This window comes from Conger conger, chromosome 11 (genome assembly GCF_963514075.1).
Source record: "Conger conger chromosome 11, fConCon1.1, whole genome shotgun sequence".
NCBI lineage: Eukaryota > Metazoa > Chordata > Actinopteri > Anguilliformes > Congridae > Conger > Conger conger.
In genome coordinates this window covers 24614846-24632429 of record NC_083770.1, presented here as the reverse complement: position 1 = coordinate 24632429, position 17584 = coordinate 24614846, and the positions used below count along the sequence as shown (strand labels likewise).

The 17584-nt window shown below is 38.8% G+C and overlaps 1 protein-coding gene across 3 annotated transcripts in view; it reads right to left on the bottom strand.

Moving 5' to 3' along the window:
* The window catches only part of LOC133140958 (two pore channel protein 1-like), a 35035-nt gene that overhangs the window by 2832 nt on the left and 14619 nt on the right, over positions 1-17584 (bottom strand). The window contains exons 11-25 of one of the 3 annotated variants that reach the window (XM_061261283.1): positions 16759-16883; positions 15633-15681; positions 15461-15524; positions 15114-15158; positions 14703-14759; positions 10455-10508; positions 9681-9753; positions 7668-7775; positions 6622-6693; positions 6383-6472; positions 5763-5878; positions 5501-5547; positions 2386-2454; positions 2195-2291; positions 1302-1441 (exon numbers count right to left, since the gene is read on the bottom strand). In XM_061261283.1, coding sequence (XP_061117267.1) covers positions 1302-1441; positions 2195-2291; positions 2386-2454; positions 5501-5547; positions 5763-5878; positions 6383-6472; positions 6622-6693; positions 7668-7775; positions 9681-9753; positions 10455-10508; positions 14703-14759; positions 15114-15158; positions 15461-15524; positions 15633-15681; positions 16759-16883 — 1206 coding nt within the window. Of the gene's footprint in view, positions 1-1301; positions 1500-2190; positions 2292-2385; positions 2455-5500; positions 5548-5762; positions 5879-6382; positions 6473-6621; positions 6694-7667; positions 7776-9680; positions 9754-10454; positions 10509-14702; positions 14760-15113; positions 15159-15460; positions 15525-15632; positions 15682-16758; positions 16884-17584 lie in introns of those variants that run through there. The other 2 variants (XM_061261285.1, XM_061261284.1) reach the window with 2 other exon arrangements.

The following is a 17584-nucleotide window of genomic DNA, read 5'->3' as shown; positions in this document are numbered from 1 at the left end:
ACTGAAAAATAGCTGAACAGGAATGCTAGACAGCAAGCTGGCTTGTGGAATACAGGACGGTTGCGTCAAGCAGCCTCATTGCTAGTGCAAATGCTTTGAAAGTGAGCAACCATAATAAAGCAACCACTGATTGCATCTCAGTTTATAATTATGTATTTCTTTCTATCAACATGAGACCATGTAACATTGACAGTAACACTCTGGTTACTCTAAAATATTTGAAATAGACTGATGACCATTTTATACCATTTAGTACCATTGACTGCCATGTATTCTATTCTGTTTAGCAATGTCACCACACCGATAATAACAATAAGGAGATTTCCAGTTTCCAATGCAATATATCAATTTCACTCAGTAATGCTATGTTCAACACTCAATAGATCAAAATTTGTCTGACACGAATACCAGTTTTCTTTTTTTCCGGTTTTAAATATTACACCCCGATTAAACCAGAAACACAGTACAATACATCAACACCAGTTATACTCACTCTCTTTTTTGCAGTGTCCTTTTTTAAAGAAATTGTTTACGGTTAATTTGCATTTGATTCAATCACATTTGCAATTGTGTGCGTTTGTCATCAGACTTTCCATCCCAGGCCGCAAAAGTAACATTTTGGTGTCATCTGACATCTCTTCCAGTCATAATTCCAATGATGTTTGGCTCCATATGCTTGGTTTTGTTTATTGAGACTGGGTGACTCCAAGATGCAGTCACTGCAATTTGCAATTCTTAAAACCTTGATCATTGGGTTCTTTATGGCCTCTCCCACTTCCTGTTTCACTAGATCATAAAAGTGAAACGACACAATATTGTTCCCTTCGACTGAGATGAGCTAAATTAACAAAAAATGTATTGCCAATTTAACAGTTTGATTTTATTTCCAGAAAAAAAGATAACTTGATGAAAAACATTGAAATGTATTGTAAGTGTATTGAAATAAAAGTATATTGTTCTCCATATGTTTGAACATAACATACAGAATATTATAAGCAGCATTTTTATCAAGGGTGCCAATAATTCTGGAGCTGACTGGACTAAACAGCAGTGGATTAGACAGCAGACTCATCACTGTGCATCAGACTGGCTGATTGCACATTGAACAGGGATTTTGAGAAGGTATGTCTTGATATTTAGAAAAGGCCCAAATAACTCACGTATCTTTACAAATACAGAGTATGGCTAGTTCAGTGATGCACCAAAATTAACTTATCAAAGGGAATACAAATGTTAAATTCTTTTGACGGAGAAATAAAGAACCAATGTTGATTGAATGCAGGACAATGTGTGGTACCTACCCCACTTCGCTCCATGCTGAGTAGCACCCCATGCAAAGAGTTGAGATTGGAGCCTCCAGGGCAGGTCTGTTTGTACAGCTCCAGTGTGGCTAAAGCCTCGTCCTGGGTTACTTCAGCCTCAAACACAATGCCATTTTCATCTGTGAAAGCAGATATCTTCACCCACTTGATGAAGAATACGGATTGCACTGGAGCCGTCTGTATAGGAGCATTAGTGCACCTGTGTGCTAATATGTGCTAGATAAACATAACATTTCCCGTAGATTGATTGGAAATGGTAACATTTGTAAAACTTTGTCCAATCCTCTTGCAACAAATGATTACATACTCTATCCACCACTTTCCTGGAGGAACCAATAGGCGCTGCCATGACACCTAATCTTCTGAACAGTTTCTGGCTTGCCGGTTACTAAGTGTAGACGATATGGCAAGCTGTAGTAGAGTAGTTAGTTATTTTAGTAACATTAGTTATGCGATCATGATGTTATGGACAGTGCACAGGGCTTTAGAAATAAAAGCCATAGTCAAAGCCAAAGCCATTTTTTAGAAGCAGCTTCCCCAAACTTGAAATGCAAGCATCTCCCATGACGCTATTCCATAAATATTTGTTGTTCTTCAGTCTCTTTGATAGTGAGCACAACCGCGATCAAGTTAAATTAGGGAGGAGATAACTCAAGCACATAATGCATGCAGCTTGCATATACAGTACAAATGGGAAACATTGCAGTTCTCTTAACAGTAACATACATAACACTGCACAATGCCATTCTTCTCATTAGGTACGTGTAAGAAAAATAATGAAATGCAGTACCCCTGGGATCACAGTCTAGTATGAGAACCCCCACAAACAATTAAAAACATAAATTGTTTTTACAGGAATTACACACACCCACCCTCTGGGTCCCCAACTGGCTCTCTGTTCTTGCGACTGTAGTTCATCCGAAAGACAAAGGCATCCAGAATGAAGGCCACAATGATGGTCATCACAACCTAGGTGGGAAATAATGCCAAGAGCTGGCTGTCAGACACCTACACAAACAGAACAAAATTTCTGCTCACAATGAAGGACTCTGGATTGCCTCACCATGGTGACAATGTAGAAGGTCATAAAGTACAGCCGGCTCCAGTGCGTAGTCTGTGATGTAACACCTTCCTGAAGAGGCAGCAAAACCAAAGAATACAGCTTGTGAAAGGACTCACTTTATTCATTGCAGAACCAGTGCAAGCCTAGTTTAAAGGTACAATAGGTAATTTCGGACTCCTAACAGTCAAGAGAGGAATTGCAACAACAGATAACCTCAAACCACAACATGCACTGTTTAGGAAAGTTGACAGTGACAAACGCGACAGTGCCTGCCGTCTTTTCGTAGTGTTCTAGTAAGAAAATCTTTGCCGAACAGGTGACTATATGAAATGTTGACTTTGGTGGGCTGCACAACACTATTTATATATTGTCTTTTTGAAGTTTTCACTTTAGCTAACCAACTATATCATAACCAAGCAACTTATTTGGCTATGTAACTAAGATATGATAGTGTACGATGCAACAGCAACTTACAGTTTGAGACAAATAAAGGTTTAGCTAAACACGCATGATTCAACATGTAAAGAGATAAAAGGAACGTGCAGCTGCCCAAATTACACTCCAGACAAGCAATCACTGAAACTCCAGACAAGCGATCACTGTATACTATTGCTTATTATCCAAGCAAAGTATACGCATCTAGTTATGAAACAATACCAGTTCGTTATTGGGAGCAACAAGCAAATTAGCTATTAGTCAGCTCGCCGAATTTACAAATATCCACCTGAGACACAACGCGTGTGCAACAATGCTCGCAACGCTCGCTACTATGTTCATATTGGATCAGGTGGATATTTGTAAATTTGTCGAACTAACTATAGCTAATTTGCTCGTTGCTACCAATAGCGAACTGGTATTGTTTTATAACTAGATATGTAATCTTTGCTTGGATAATAAGCAATAGTACACAGAGTTTCAGTGATAGCTTGTCTGGAGTGCAATTTGGGCAGCTACACGTGAATAAGCCCCCACGCCATTGGCTGTGGCAATTAGAACCATTTCTCAACCAATGAACTTGAATTATTGTACAGCTGTGCAATGTTTTGGGACAGAGTGACGGCCCATCAACTGTGTAATTTGAAACCAGAATTGAAGGACTATAAACACATGTAGAGTGAATCAACATGTCAGTGAGCCTTTTTTAACGATAGGAAGGGATTTACAATAGTCTTGTAACAATGTTTTAACACAAAATTCTTACCTATTGTCCCTTTAATTGTTATCACATTTGGTGAAACTTGATAAACTCAGAAATGCTGAACATGTGAACAATAATGTACATATAAAAATGGAAGAAAGTCTTTTGAAAATAAGTTAGCAATTTTCCAACAATTCTTGACAAGATAGGAGTAATGTAACTACATTACTCCAAAATGTCTAAACACCTGGGCAATCCAATACTATGTGTTTGAATATTGCTCATTTCATGTTAGCAAACCATGCCATTGTTATGAATTAATGATATCATTCGATTGAGCAGCAGTTGATACATAATGATCTCCTAAAAAAGTGATGCGCCAACTCTGCACCTCCCAAAGCAATTTGTCTGAATAAAATAATTTCTGCAGAGTGGACTAAAGCAATGTGAAAGACTGATGTAAAAATAGGAAGTGTCTGGTTGGGGGGGGGGGGGGGGGGGGGGGGGGGGTTTGGTTGGTTTTTCATTATATAAAAGAAGTAGTGATGCTTTGTGTTTACCCAGGTTCCCTTTCCTTTGTCTCACATTACATTTAGCAAAAATAGAGGAAATGAGAAAAGGAACAAACACTTCCATGGCACTGTATGTATTACTGCAAGTACCATTTCAATTATTAACATACGACTGTTGTGCAGAGGCCTCCTTTGTTATAATTCACAATTCAATTGAGAGTCTTTTAAGAGGTTTGTGCCATTATCTAATGCGGGTACAGAAAAATGTACTACAGTGAATTATTACATATTTCGGTAGTATATGTAGCACAGTGTATCACAATGCTTTTACATTATTTTTCAAAGTAATATCAATGTTTCATCTTAGACCATCATAACTGGCAAATTCACTTTATATGCTTTATAACGGACAAAAAAAACATTGTACTCATCTTCGGAGAGGTTTTTGGACCCCTTGATATACTGATGAATAGTAATTCCCACTTGAACATGATGCAAAAGTGAGTTTCATGAGTCAAAGCAGCTGATTAATAGTAAAATATATTATTTACAGCAAAGCACATTTGAACCATTTTGGTTAGATTTGGAGACACTGAGAGACACCAGGATACACTGCTTACATTTTGCTCTATAGATATTTTGTACTTCTGCATATCACCCTCAGATTTTGCACACTTGTGGTCACACTTGAGCTTATGAGCCAGAAAACCTTTTATCGGTTTTACATTTGTGTATTTTAGTGCAAAATAAAGGAGAATTTCATGCTTGCACAATTTATTTTTCTCCGTTTATTATTATGCATTAGTTTATTTTTGTAATATACATGAAATAAGATTACCATTTTAAATGTTACAAGTGTTGACTTGTTTCATTGAATTCATTTTCAAAGTCTCTGTGATGCTCACATCCAGAGTTATAAAGCCTTATATAGAACACTACATAAATAGGTGAGGATTGGCCAGAATAGGCATCTGTGTGATGGGCTAAAGCATTTCCTGTCTGTATATGAAACATTACTTGTGATGACCAAAAGGGGAACAAATCATACTTCACTGTAATAACATTGAATTAACATGGCAGAGAATGCCTTGTTAATAGTTGAGTTAGTTAATTCTTTGTTCATGTTAGATAATGCATTAACTCCTGTTAGTTTTTATGGAACCTTTGACAACAACTATTTGATTTGATGAAAATGTGACTATTATATTTTTATGTTGCCTGCTATATTTTTACCTAGTGATCAGGAATGCATGCAACATCTTTTTTACTCAGTTGAAATAATAGTGGCATTAGTGGGCATATGGGATTTGTGAGGAGGGTAAAAGAAGTGTGTGAGTGTGTGTGTGTGTGTGTGTGTGTGTGGATGACAATGACAATCACTTTCCACTGCGCTTTCACATGACAAAATTACCTGTGACAAGTTCCAGAATTCAGGAAATGAACAGGGAACAGAAAATCTACTTACCATTGTGATGTACCAGTTATTGACAACCGTCAGCTCAAATAATGTAACTGAAATGAAGAAATACAGATGGCTTTCAGTCTAAAATGAATGAGAAACCAGTCTAAATATTGATTGGAATCAAAGGACTAGAACTCACAATAATGCTAAGAAAGTTTGCTGATCAATATATGGCTAATGTATATGGCAAATGTAAACACTGCAGACAGAAGGTAATACTGCATCAGATATTTTCTCATCTTGCAATTTCAGAATTATTTTTTACCAAAACTGCTCAGGATGTTGTTGAAGTTGTTGAGATAGTAGTAGCCCTCATCTAAGATGGTGTTGTTGCCCATGGTGATGTTCTTCTGTCTGTAGGAGTCTGCCACAGTGCTGGTACTAGAAAAGATTGAAAGATTGTGAGGAAGGACCACATGAGAGATACATGTGTAGTGTAGTTAGTACTGTGTGGATTTTGAGGTATGCTTGGGTCATTGTCTTGCTGGAAAGTCCACCGACAGCCAAGTCCCAGTCTTGAGGTAGACACAACCAGACGGTCAGACGAAATTGCCTGATACTTGGTGGAATCCATTATACCATTGTTTTGCCAGTGCCCCTGGACCTCTGGAATTAAAACACCCCCACTGACTCACCACCAAATTTCACCATGTGTGTGACACGCATCTCCTTTTATGCATCTCAGTTTCAATGCCAAATATGCCAATGCTGTATCTGACCAAAACATTCAATTTTGGTCTCATTTGGTCAGTTAAGGTATGATTGAACAAAGATGCAGTGGTCAGATGCGACCACTAAAATGAAGAAAGTAAGATTTCTTTTGAGGTTCCAGTAAGGCCAGAAAGACATAACACGTCTAGGATGAAGGAAAACCAGACAGTTTACTTGCAGCAGTTGGGGTAGATGACCCCTGCGAAAAACTCCATCCCCACAATGGCAAAGGAGTAGTAGAAGATGATGAGAGTCAGTCCCAAACTAAAAAAGAAAATAAATTCAGAGAATTGTACTCAGCCAGGGCTTGCAAACACACAGCAGAAGTAGCAATAATGTCCCGCATAATGCTACACACTGCTACAAAATGGTGTTCACTGCTACACACTGATGCACACTGTAGGTCCTCTTACCTGGCCATCCTGGGGAACAGCTCAAACATGGTGTCCAGGACATTGCGGTATCGCTGCTTGATTTTGAAAAGCCTGGGAAAGAAGCAAAGCAACAATTAGTAGGCATCGGTGCTGTGTCCTGAGGAGCTGCTCCTGCAGTGATGCTCCCTTCTGATGTCTGAGGAGCTGCTCCTGCAGTGATGCTTTCTTCAAATGTCTGAGGCCATCAGAAGATTTATGCACGTGTCCTTGTCTCAGTTAATTTTAACAAGTGTGGCAGCACAATCATCCTTGGTTTCCAAACCAAAAACCAGGGACAAAGATATTTGTTTAAGTTGCTCGCAGCTCAAATACAAGTCAAAAGCATTCCAGATCCAAACCGTATGAAAAAAATTGGTTTGAGACAAAGAAATAAACCAATGACACATTTATTTATGGTAAAGGTATGGAATTTATATAACGCCTTTATCCAGTGCTGTACAGTTGATGCTACTCATTCACCCACCCATTCATACACATACACACACTCACCAACAGCGATTGGCTGCCATGCAAGGCACCAACCAGCTCTTACCGCTAATGTCACACCTACTGCTCTGGTTAAAAGCTTTGTGCAAATATGCAAAATGCAAATATTATAATTGGCATGCAGGTTACTTCATGGGAGTAGGCTTGGCTACTCAAAGCAGAGTGAGACCATAAACTTTCAAAAGTCAAAATGCAGAGGACAGTTGTAGCCCCCAGTGGGAAAACTCCAGGATTGGTTTCCACTGATGAGACTTTGCAGGTAACATCAAACCAGAAAATTGCTATATCCATCATGGCAACTAAAATAATTTTTACACACTGTTGTGTTGCAAGAATTTCAGGAGAAATGTGTGTCATTATGCATAATGCATAATGGTCTTGAGTTTGTATGACAGGACTATCACTGTGAAACAAAACAGGACATCTGGGAAAATAAATTCATTTGTAAACTCCGTTTCTGAGCAGATTTTTAAATGTGGTCAGTCTGAAAATGCAGAGAGCTGCTAGTCCTGGTCAAGCCGGGTGGCACTCAGACTTACCGCAGCAGCTGAAGGGGGCGTAGAACTACAATAAAGTAGAAGGGCTCCATGTTGAAGGCCAATGCAATCAGACCCAAGAAGGCAGAGAGCGTGACGAAGAAATCAAACCTGGATAAAAGGAGGAGAGGTCCAGTGGTATTGCTGTAGATCAGGGTTCATCAAATCACAGGGTGTTTCTCAATACCAAAAACGTGAAGTCCGGACTTGCATTGTTGTGAAGTACAACCTTATGAGAGACCACACTTCCAAAAACACAAGGACAGTATGCATTAGAAATGTGCTGCGTGCTTGTGACATAAGGTTACGCTACAAATGGTTACGCTTTATTACATTACATTAATGCCATTTTAGCAGAGCCTCTTATCCAGAGCGAAGTACAGTTGATTAGACTAAGCAGGAGACAATCCTCCCCTGGAGCAATGCAGGGTTAAGGGTCTAGCTCACCGACCTTGCGGGTCCCAGTCATGTAGGTTAACCACTACGCTACAGGCCATTTACAGAGGCTAGAAACTGCCTACAAGTTAACTGAGCCAATAAACTGTAATACCTTGTAACAAGATGAAATTAAGCAATTTTAACACATATTTCTCACCTCATTTTAATTCTAAGAAAGATTTTAGAAACATGTTGTGTTTCTCAATATCTGTTCTTGTCCTTGTTCAATGTCATCTTTCATGGCTGAAGTACGGTTCCAATACTCACGTTCACAAGCTACCAAGAACAGATAAAATGCACAGATGTGATCTTGATCCACCCTTTTTTCACGGGTCGATTAAATGCATCCTTTAAGAACGAGAAGGGACTTCCATTCCCACCATTCATTGCACAATGGCAGATGATACGAGCCAAACTCACAAATTATTTTTTAGATTCAGATGTCTGTGAATATTTCGAAGAACAAAAATGAGGCAAGAAATATGAATGTTATGTAGTTCCAAATATAGCTACAGTGTTATAACAACAGTGTATTGACTTGGCTCTGCAAACTCGTAGCCAGTACTAACCTCTGCTGTAATGCTGTTGGGGGCTTGTGTGCTGCAGCAGGTAACTTTTAAATGCTCGAAACGGCTAGGCTAACTTGTTGCCGCTATTTTGGATGCATTGATAGCCAAGTCTATCCCCTGTTGCAGTAGGTAGACTTCTGTGTGTATAGAAAGCAATCCTTAATGAAGCAAACTGCATTCGCTGTAGCTAGAGGACAGTGGATGAAAGAGACAAGGTTGACTTTCATATTTTAAGTCAGATACTATTTGTGTACAAGTGACATGGAGAGGACAGCACTCCTGTCAGGAGATCATCAGCTTTGCTCTGAAACTCATCAAGTTTTTATCTTTCCCTTAATTTCATACATTTTTCAGAGAAGAGTGCTGCCCTTAAGCATCACTCCAAATTCATTTCCAAGGACTAGACACCCTCTGTACATATTTATATTGAGGATTTTTTCTGAAAGAAGTGCTGACACCTCATTTTACAATTTGTCTACAATTGGAAACTGCAGGTGACCCCAACCCATATTAAAGCAATTTAACAAATAAATTAGATACACCAATCAGTGGTCAGGAAGGGCTGCTACTTAGTTTTGTAGCGGTAATCTAACCACACGTCACACGCACACATTACATCTAAAATGTATAGCCTAGAACAGCCTTGTCTGTTGCCCTTCTCTGTCGTCCAAGTACACTCCGGCATTGTGTTCTTGGTTTGGAACAGGACTTGGGCCATTAAATATAATGTTTTACGAGTTCACAAGACCACAAGTGTGGACAAGTAGTACAGACATTGAGAAACACTCAGTCTTCAAAGACCAAGAACTGCTGGTTTCCCACCCTCCCTTTACCTGGGAGTCAGGTATGAATAGTCTGGCCAATCAGTAGCACCTTCAGTTCATTATTAAATAAAAATGTGATTATCCCTGCTGTAGACAAACAATTACAGAGCTCTATCCAAGTCTACTTATTCACTTTCAATGAAGAAGCGAGTCACATTCAATGCTAATAAAGCGAAGAAACTCACAGGTTCCATCCTGAGCTGAAGTAAGCTAATGGTCCCAGGCCCGTAATTTTCAAAAGCATCTCCACCCCATAAACTGCACACCAGAAAGACAAGAGAGAGACAAGGGAGAGACATCTTCTGTTGATTCACATTCACTGGACACTCTCTACTTCTACTATTACAGGATTCTCCCCGCCATTATAAGACTTAGGTGCTGCACCTGAGAGCTTTTGTGCAGTGCCGGAGCCGAATGAACCGGAAATATGAAGAAAAAATACGTTAGCAGAGTTAGTTCTCCTGTGAAATCAAACCAAAACATAACGGCCTTTTTTTTCCCAAATACAAATGAAATCCCCAAATCACATAGCTAAGTGTTCCTCTAAAGATGGCTAGTCACCCCGAAAAGCAACGTAGCATGACATCAACTACAATTTCTCATCAACACAGAATAATAGGCTCTCATTATGATGAAAAAATGACATCCGCTGCCACCCGTATTTCCGTCTGAACAGGAGAATGCCTGCTGTAGAGGCAATCGTGTGGGGAAAAAAACCTCTAAACCACTGTATGTCATAAGGTCACAGTCTCAGACAGCTGAAAATGTGAGCCCCTGACCACTGAAACTGAACTATTTGTGGAGAGCCCTACTCTAAATAGATATGCACACCTGACTGAATCCTGCTGTAGGTCAAAAATACAATTTTAACATGGGTGTCATAATCATTATCACAAATAAATCACAATACTTATTTAGAGGGGGTCATGGTTTCACCTACTGGAAACAAGGTAACATACTTGTTAGGAAGACTATGTAACTCCAGGGTACAGATCGTGACCAGGAGAATCCACCTGTAGAGTGAGAGTGAGAGACTTCTGGTGAGGACTCATTAAAGAAGAATTCATTTAACAGCTGCTCTATCCCACTATGGATAGCCTGGGACTAAGGTACGCATTTTTCAATGCTTTCCCCCTTTCCCCAAAAAAACATTATTATATCCATAAATCATTCATATTTTTGCAACCTCTTATCAATTCAGAAAAGTGCAGACAGCCACACCCTCTCATCCCAAACCAGTAATGTCAGCTTCCTTAACCACATGGAACAAGTTTACAGGAACAGCTTAATATGAGAAAAACATTATCTATATTATTTCAGTATTGAAAAGCCTACACATACAGAAATGTCTGGATATTAAGATTTTGAACAGGCTTAGAGTGTGATTGAGAATAGTGACTGCTGGTTCATTAATTGCAGATGATCTATGGTAACAACTGAAGGAAGTTACATTTGGCACATTGATGGATACATTTTTTTAACTTGAGCTGGGAAATCAGAAGCTGCCAGCTTTTCAACACTCATACATTCATATTTGGGCATCTTCCTATTCAGCCTACGGAAACAAGAATCTCAGCCATTTCTCACTTTGTCACAATGTATAGACCACACATTGCAGTATCGGAAGATAGGGGGGAAAAAACTCTCCTAAAGAAAATGTGCACATGCACACACACATGGTCCATAAGTATTTGGACAGTGACATAACTATGGTCGTTCTGCCTCACACACAGTACTGTACACAAATGTACACACAAAAGTCTAGCAAAAAGGCGCATAAAAATAATTCCATGAAGTGAAGATTCTTTAACTACTGTATATGCCTAAAGCACAGCCTGTCAGCACAGCCACAAATACTCAAATAACACCCGTTTACAACAGTGATGTACAGAAGGGCATCTCTGAATGTACTACACACTGAACCTTAAAATGGATGGGCTATAGCAGAAGACCATGACCATGGGCACATGATCACCAAAACTATATGATTGAAGCCTGGGAAAATATTGCCTTTGAAGAACCTAAATTTCTGCTGTGACATGCAGGTGGTAGGGTCAAAATATTAGGTAAACCTGGCTTGCATCCACCCTGCCTTGTGACAACTGTGCAGGCTGGTGGAGGTGCTGTAATGGTGAAGGGAATGTTTTGTTGGCACACATTTAATAATTATTATTAATTCCTAGCATTTATGTATCCCTTTTCTCACTGAAAGCACTTTACAGTGATGAGGGGGACCTGGCCTCAACCACAACCAATGTGTAGCACCCACCTGGGTGATGGAAGACAGCCATTTTGTGCCAGAAGACTCACCACACATCAACTGAGGTGGAGAGGGAGAGAATTAAATCAGGGGAGGCAGGCTGGGAATTTAGCCAGGACAGCGGGAAACCCTGTGCTCTTTGCAATGAGTGTCATGGGATCCTTAATGACCACAATGAGAGAGGACCTCAGTTCTACGTCTCATCCGAAAGACAAAACCTCCTACAGCACAGTGTCCCCATCACTGCAGAGGTGCCCTGGGTTTAATAGACAAGAGGGAATATCGCCCCACACGAACACCACTTTCAGGAACAACTTAGGTTTCCCAGAAGCCCTCCCATCATACCAACCAAGCCCACACCTGCTCAACTTCACCATTCCACAGGAGACGGGTGCAGGGTGACATTACTGCTGGCCCCTTAATAACACTTGAGCATCATTTGATATGCCACAGCATACCTAAGCATTGTTGCTGACCATGTGCATCCATTTATAGAATTAATATAGAATTAATATACATTTTATTTTGAAGATGCATGCAAACCAAAATAACCATTACAATTACTGTGCAAACAGAAAACACATACAACAGAAGATAGCTAATAACAAAAGATAAAGTATAAGCTACATGAATGATCTTCACATCAAGGGAGTATCCTAAAAATGAAGGAATTAGATCAACTACAGATAAAAAGGTGCCAAGACACTAGATATCCGTACGGCCATCTTTGGACTTTTTATAGTTATATGTTGGATTTAGATATTTTTTTTGTATTTTTTCAGCTGTTTCTTATTTGTGTTAAAAAAATAAAATAAAATAGCGATCTGTGTTTAAGAGCCCCCACCATCCTGTTTCTGTCTGCAGTTTCAGTACCTTTTTTCAAATATAAATGTCAGCCAACAGATGACCCGAGACATAAGTGTCTAGAGCTATCGGAAGGAAAGCTTGGTTGAATAGAAATGATAATATGTGAAAAGCCATCTGGACTGAACTGCGTAAAGTATGAATGTAAATACCCTTTTGTCGGATGTAGGATTGAATCATCACATGCAAGAAGCATTCATCCTAGCTAACCCAATGGTAGTGAAATTATACTTAAACAGTGACATTTATCAATGACAATTTGTGTTAGACTGGAGATGCTCATAAGACCACAACGATTTGCAACTAAGAAATAAAGAGCTAAAATATGTCATTCACCATCAAATTTCATAACTATTTCCTTCCTTAAATGCAACTAGAACAGCAGCTAGCAGGATTTTAATTAAGAAGAAAAACATTTCTTCACATCTCAGCTTTTAAAAACATGTGCACATATTGTACTCCTGACATTTTTTATCCTTACCCAGATTCATACAAATATTTAAGCCATCATCTGCCCAAAATTGTATTAAATTAAGATACAATGAAAAATGACCACCATGGTGCTAGGTAAGTATGCAATGGTACTTTCACTTTCACCTCCATGCAACTTGCCCCAAACATTTGGGAATACTTTAAAATAAGGTTACATGAATTGGTATTAACTAATGTAGTTGCTTTGTTTATGTTTACTTTGTAACTGCTGATAGCAGCAGCAGAATGAATTATGAAGTGTACAGAAGGATGGGATCTGCGAAAGTTCAAGCAAATGCCTCCCAACTAATTGGATGGCACTTCATCCTACAGTAAGACAATAACCCTGAACATACTGCCAAAACAACACAGTATTCTCTGACTGGCCAAGTCATTCACCTGATCAGAATCTAAATGAACATTTATGCTGAAGAGAAAACTTAAGACAACTAGCCCCCAAAACAAGCAAGAGATGAAGATAGCTGAAGTACAGGCCCGGCAGAACATCACCAGAGAAGATGCACAGCACCTGGTGATGTATACAGGACTAAGCAGTCATTGCCCCAACATGGTGGGACTATGTATGCAAAGCTTATAAGAATGTCTTTAAATAAAAGTCGTTTAACCACTTGTGACTTGTTTGATAACAAGTCACAAATTGTGGATTACAAAGCCTAATCAAAAAAAATATGTCTGTCCCAAATGTAATGGGCTCACTGTACCTATTTTGAACATTTACATAATTGTTTAAATTAATTGTTAAATTGTGAAGCGACTTTGACCATGGAATGATGGTTGGTGCCAGAAAGGGTAGTTTCAGTATCACCTGTCTCAAGAGTTTGCAGAGAATGGTGCGAAAAACAAAAAACATCAAGTGAGCAGCAAAAATGCCTTGTTAGTGAGAAAGGTCAGAGGAGAAGGGCCAGACTGGTAGAAGGTGACAGTAACACAAATAACTATGCATTACAACAGTGGTATGCAGAAGAGCATCTCTGAACACACAAGTTAAACCTCTAAGTGGATAGCCTACAGCAGCAGAAGACCAATACATATAGAAAATACCTAATGAAGTGCTCACTGAGTGTATAACACTTGGCAACCTTGTCTGCATTCCTACAAATGTTTTAAGCCATAGTGTTCATAATTATACAAACATTTGATCCTGATCTAAGTCAAACAATTATCCCCTTTGCACAACCTCAATAAGTTAAGTAATGAAGCCCAATTTAAGTAATTAAGCCACTAATTAAACAGATGTTTACAAGCAACACTTGTGTTAAGTTTGATTACTTAATGCCATGGACATGCTGCAGTATTTTTAAATGTTGTACAGGGGCATTACAGATTTAGTTAGAAGCAGTGGCATATGCCCCAAGCACTTGAAGCATAAAAGGCACAATTCCTTATCTGCTGCATATACCTAGTTACAAGTTTATTACAAAATATGAAAATGTAAGCGGGGGAATTTCAGTGGTTTTGCAGAGGGTGGACGAAATTGCTACATATTTGTAGGATTATCTGTAAAAGTGGAATTTATATTAAATAAATTTGAAATGAATGGTCTACTCATGAAAAACATTCATGACTTATGCACAGCAGTGGCCCATCTTACTGTTCAACATGTACGTCTCAACTAAGATCCACACGCCGTTGACAGCAACAACAGCATCTGTTAGGGACGAGAAGGAACTTTCAATTCTTCACTGATTTTGGGCAGTATATTACCAAAATATGTATTTTAATGTGTTTCACAACTATCAGAACAAATATTCTTTTTCATTAATAACCCATAGCAATATTTTATTCTATACTGTTTCTTGTTCCAAAATGTGTTTGTAACTAATTCAGTTTAAATCAGCCTTGATGCAGGCATCAAGTCACTTAGTCACATTACCACATCAATTATTTTTAATATACAATTAATTAATAGTTGACATTTTATGTTACAGTTTTAAATTAGGGGAATAACTTTCGGCCACAAAAGGAGTGTGAAACCTTATGAATGAATCAAAATGACACTTACACATTGCATACTGAAAAGCCTTGGATTTCACAAGGACATTTATGCCTGTAAAAGAGGTAGCTTACATTAAATCACAGGGCAGTGCATTACCACCACTTTGTAATAGAATTACAATCGTAACAATGCTGTTGTACATTATGATCAACAAATGCAGAATTACAGAGAACGGTATATCACAGGTTCCATTACCATTTTGTTTGAAGGGGAAAAGTGGCTTTTAATGCCAAACAGCCTTTCCCATATGCATATACATCCTCTACTCCAGCATATTACCAAACCAATCCACACTTATGGACACTATATAAAGCATAAGTTTTATTTCCATACACCAAAACAGAGACAGTCACCTTTAAAGATAAGGAAAGTGGTGTGGGGGAGGTCATCAAACCAATGCTCTCCACTACGCCGAGCCTAAAACACACACAAAAACACACAGGAGAACATGGAACCATGATGTAGTGAAAGTGTACACTCATGCACACACACCAAAAGCTAAAACAAAAGATGAAAAGTACCTACCTTCCATTTTAAGCCAATGACTTCATAGAATTTATAAAAATCCTTCAGGCTGAAACAGAAGACCATTGTGTGAAATATAATGAAACAACCTTTTCGGTTTTTGCTGTTCTTTATTTACAAGTTGTATTTTTATTTTACCTTTCTTGCAGCATTCCTTTTTAACATAAAACATCCTTCTAATTATGTAATTGAAATGCCCTGTCTGCTGTCTTTCACTTTGCCAGTAGGCATACATCCTGTTCCTGTTGATTGGCTGCAGCCGAGCAGGTTTTAGCACCCAGATGGGAGACCTCCTGGGAAAGTTGCTTCTAAAATGGGTGTTGCAGTTCAGCAAGAATGAAATATAAGGCTATTTCTGAACTTGTCTCTATAGGTCCTAATATCTCAATTGTAGTCTTGTTCTGCTACCAAAACTTTGAGTTTTGTACCGATACCAGCTTTGGTACCACAGAAAATCAACATTTAATTATATGAGAAATTACTGGTTAACTTAATATATCTTTAAAAAAATTATTTAACAAAATATTTGACACAAAAAAACATAAATAAAGTTACTCAAGACCTGACTAGACATTAATAATAATCATCATCATCATCATAACACAAACACGCCGAAACGTGAAAATTATTAGCCTATAAAGAAACTACGTAGACTCTGGTTGGTGCCAGAAACAAGTCATGAGACAGAAATAAAAAAGGCCATTTTTTTAGTATGTACATGTTTTTAGTCTGTAAATATTTTATTGTACAAATTTAACAGCACTTAAGTCATCTTGATCTAAAGTCTTTCACCAATGCTCAGGTTGATTAATCACATATTATTGTATTAGGACAATACAGTAAGTAACAGCTCAGGCCTACACAGCCTACACATTTTACACCCAGTTTGATAATTTGACTGTTAAGGCTGGGTGTGAAATGTGACTATTAACATCATACTTCTTATGATACCAGTTGTACATTTTTATCAACTAGGCTCACAGAAACAACAACAGCAACAATCTGCATTATGTAAATTTGACAAGTCTCCCTTGATAATGCCAACAAGCTTATCCAAGACCTCACCATTTTCATGATGTAAAGATGTGGCTACATCCATTTCTGAAGACAGTGAGAAAGGGTGTACCTGAGCATGGACAGACCAGACTGGTTAAGGACCTTGAAAGTCAGGAAGCGGTCACGGGCACTCATCCGTGGTTGGTAGAAACGCATCAGCCCATCAAATTGCTTGAGGGACACTCCATTGGGCCTCTGAAACAGGAGTAAAATGCTGTGAGCAATGTGATCATTGGACACTTGACCCTCAATGTTCCCAGCTCAGAAATGTATGCACTCCAATCCCTGATCTATGCACTTGCGCTTCCGCTGTTGCACAGGTTCCGCTGTGTTTCAGACCAACTGTCAGAATGGGGAAGAAATGTGATCTAAGTGACTGTGACCGTGGAATGATTGTTGGTGCCACACAGGGTGGTTTGAGAATTTCAGAAACTAGTGATCTTCTGGGATTTTAACACACAACAGTCTCAGGAGTCTCATTTCCTTTATTTATCAGGGACAGTGCATAATCAACATTTTCAGTTTCCACATCAATGTAAATGCGGCAGAGTTAGCTAAAGAGCTAATTTTCATCTGTAGTCCCTCACCTGCATGTCTTTGGACTGGACATAAAAACATCCAGTGAGCAGCAGTTTTGTGGGCAAAAATGCAATGTTAATGAGAGAGGTCAGAGGAGAAGGGGGAGAAAGGGAAGGTGACAGTAATGCAAATAACCACACATTAGAACAGTAGTATGCAGAAGAGCATCTCTGAACACAGAGTGCATCAAACCTATCCACCAAAAGTGGATAGGCTACAGCAGCAGAATACCAATAAGTCTAATATATACCTAATAAAGTGCTAACTGGGCGCATGTCCAAGACACATATCACAGAGCAGGACTAACTTGAATGCAT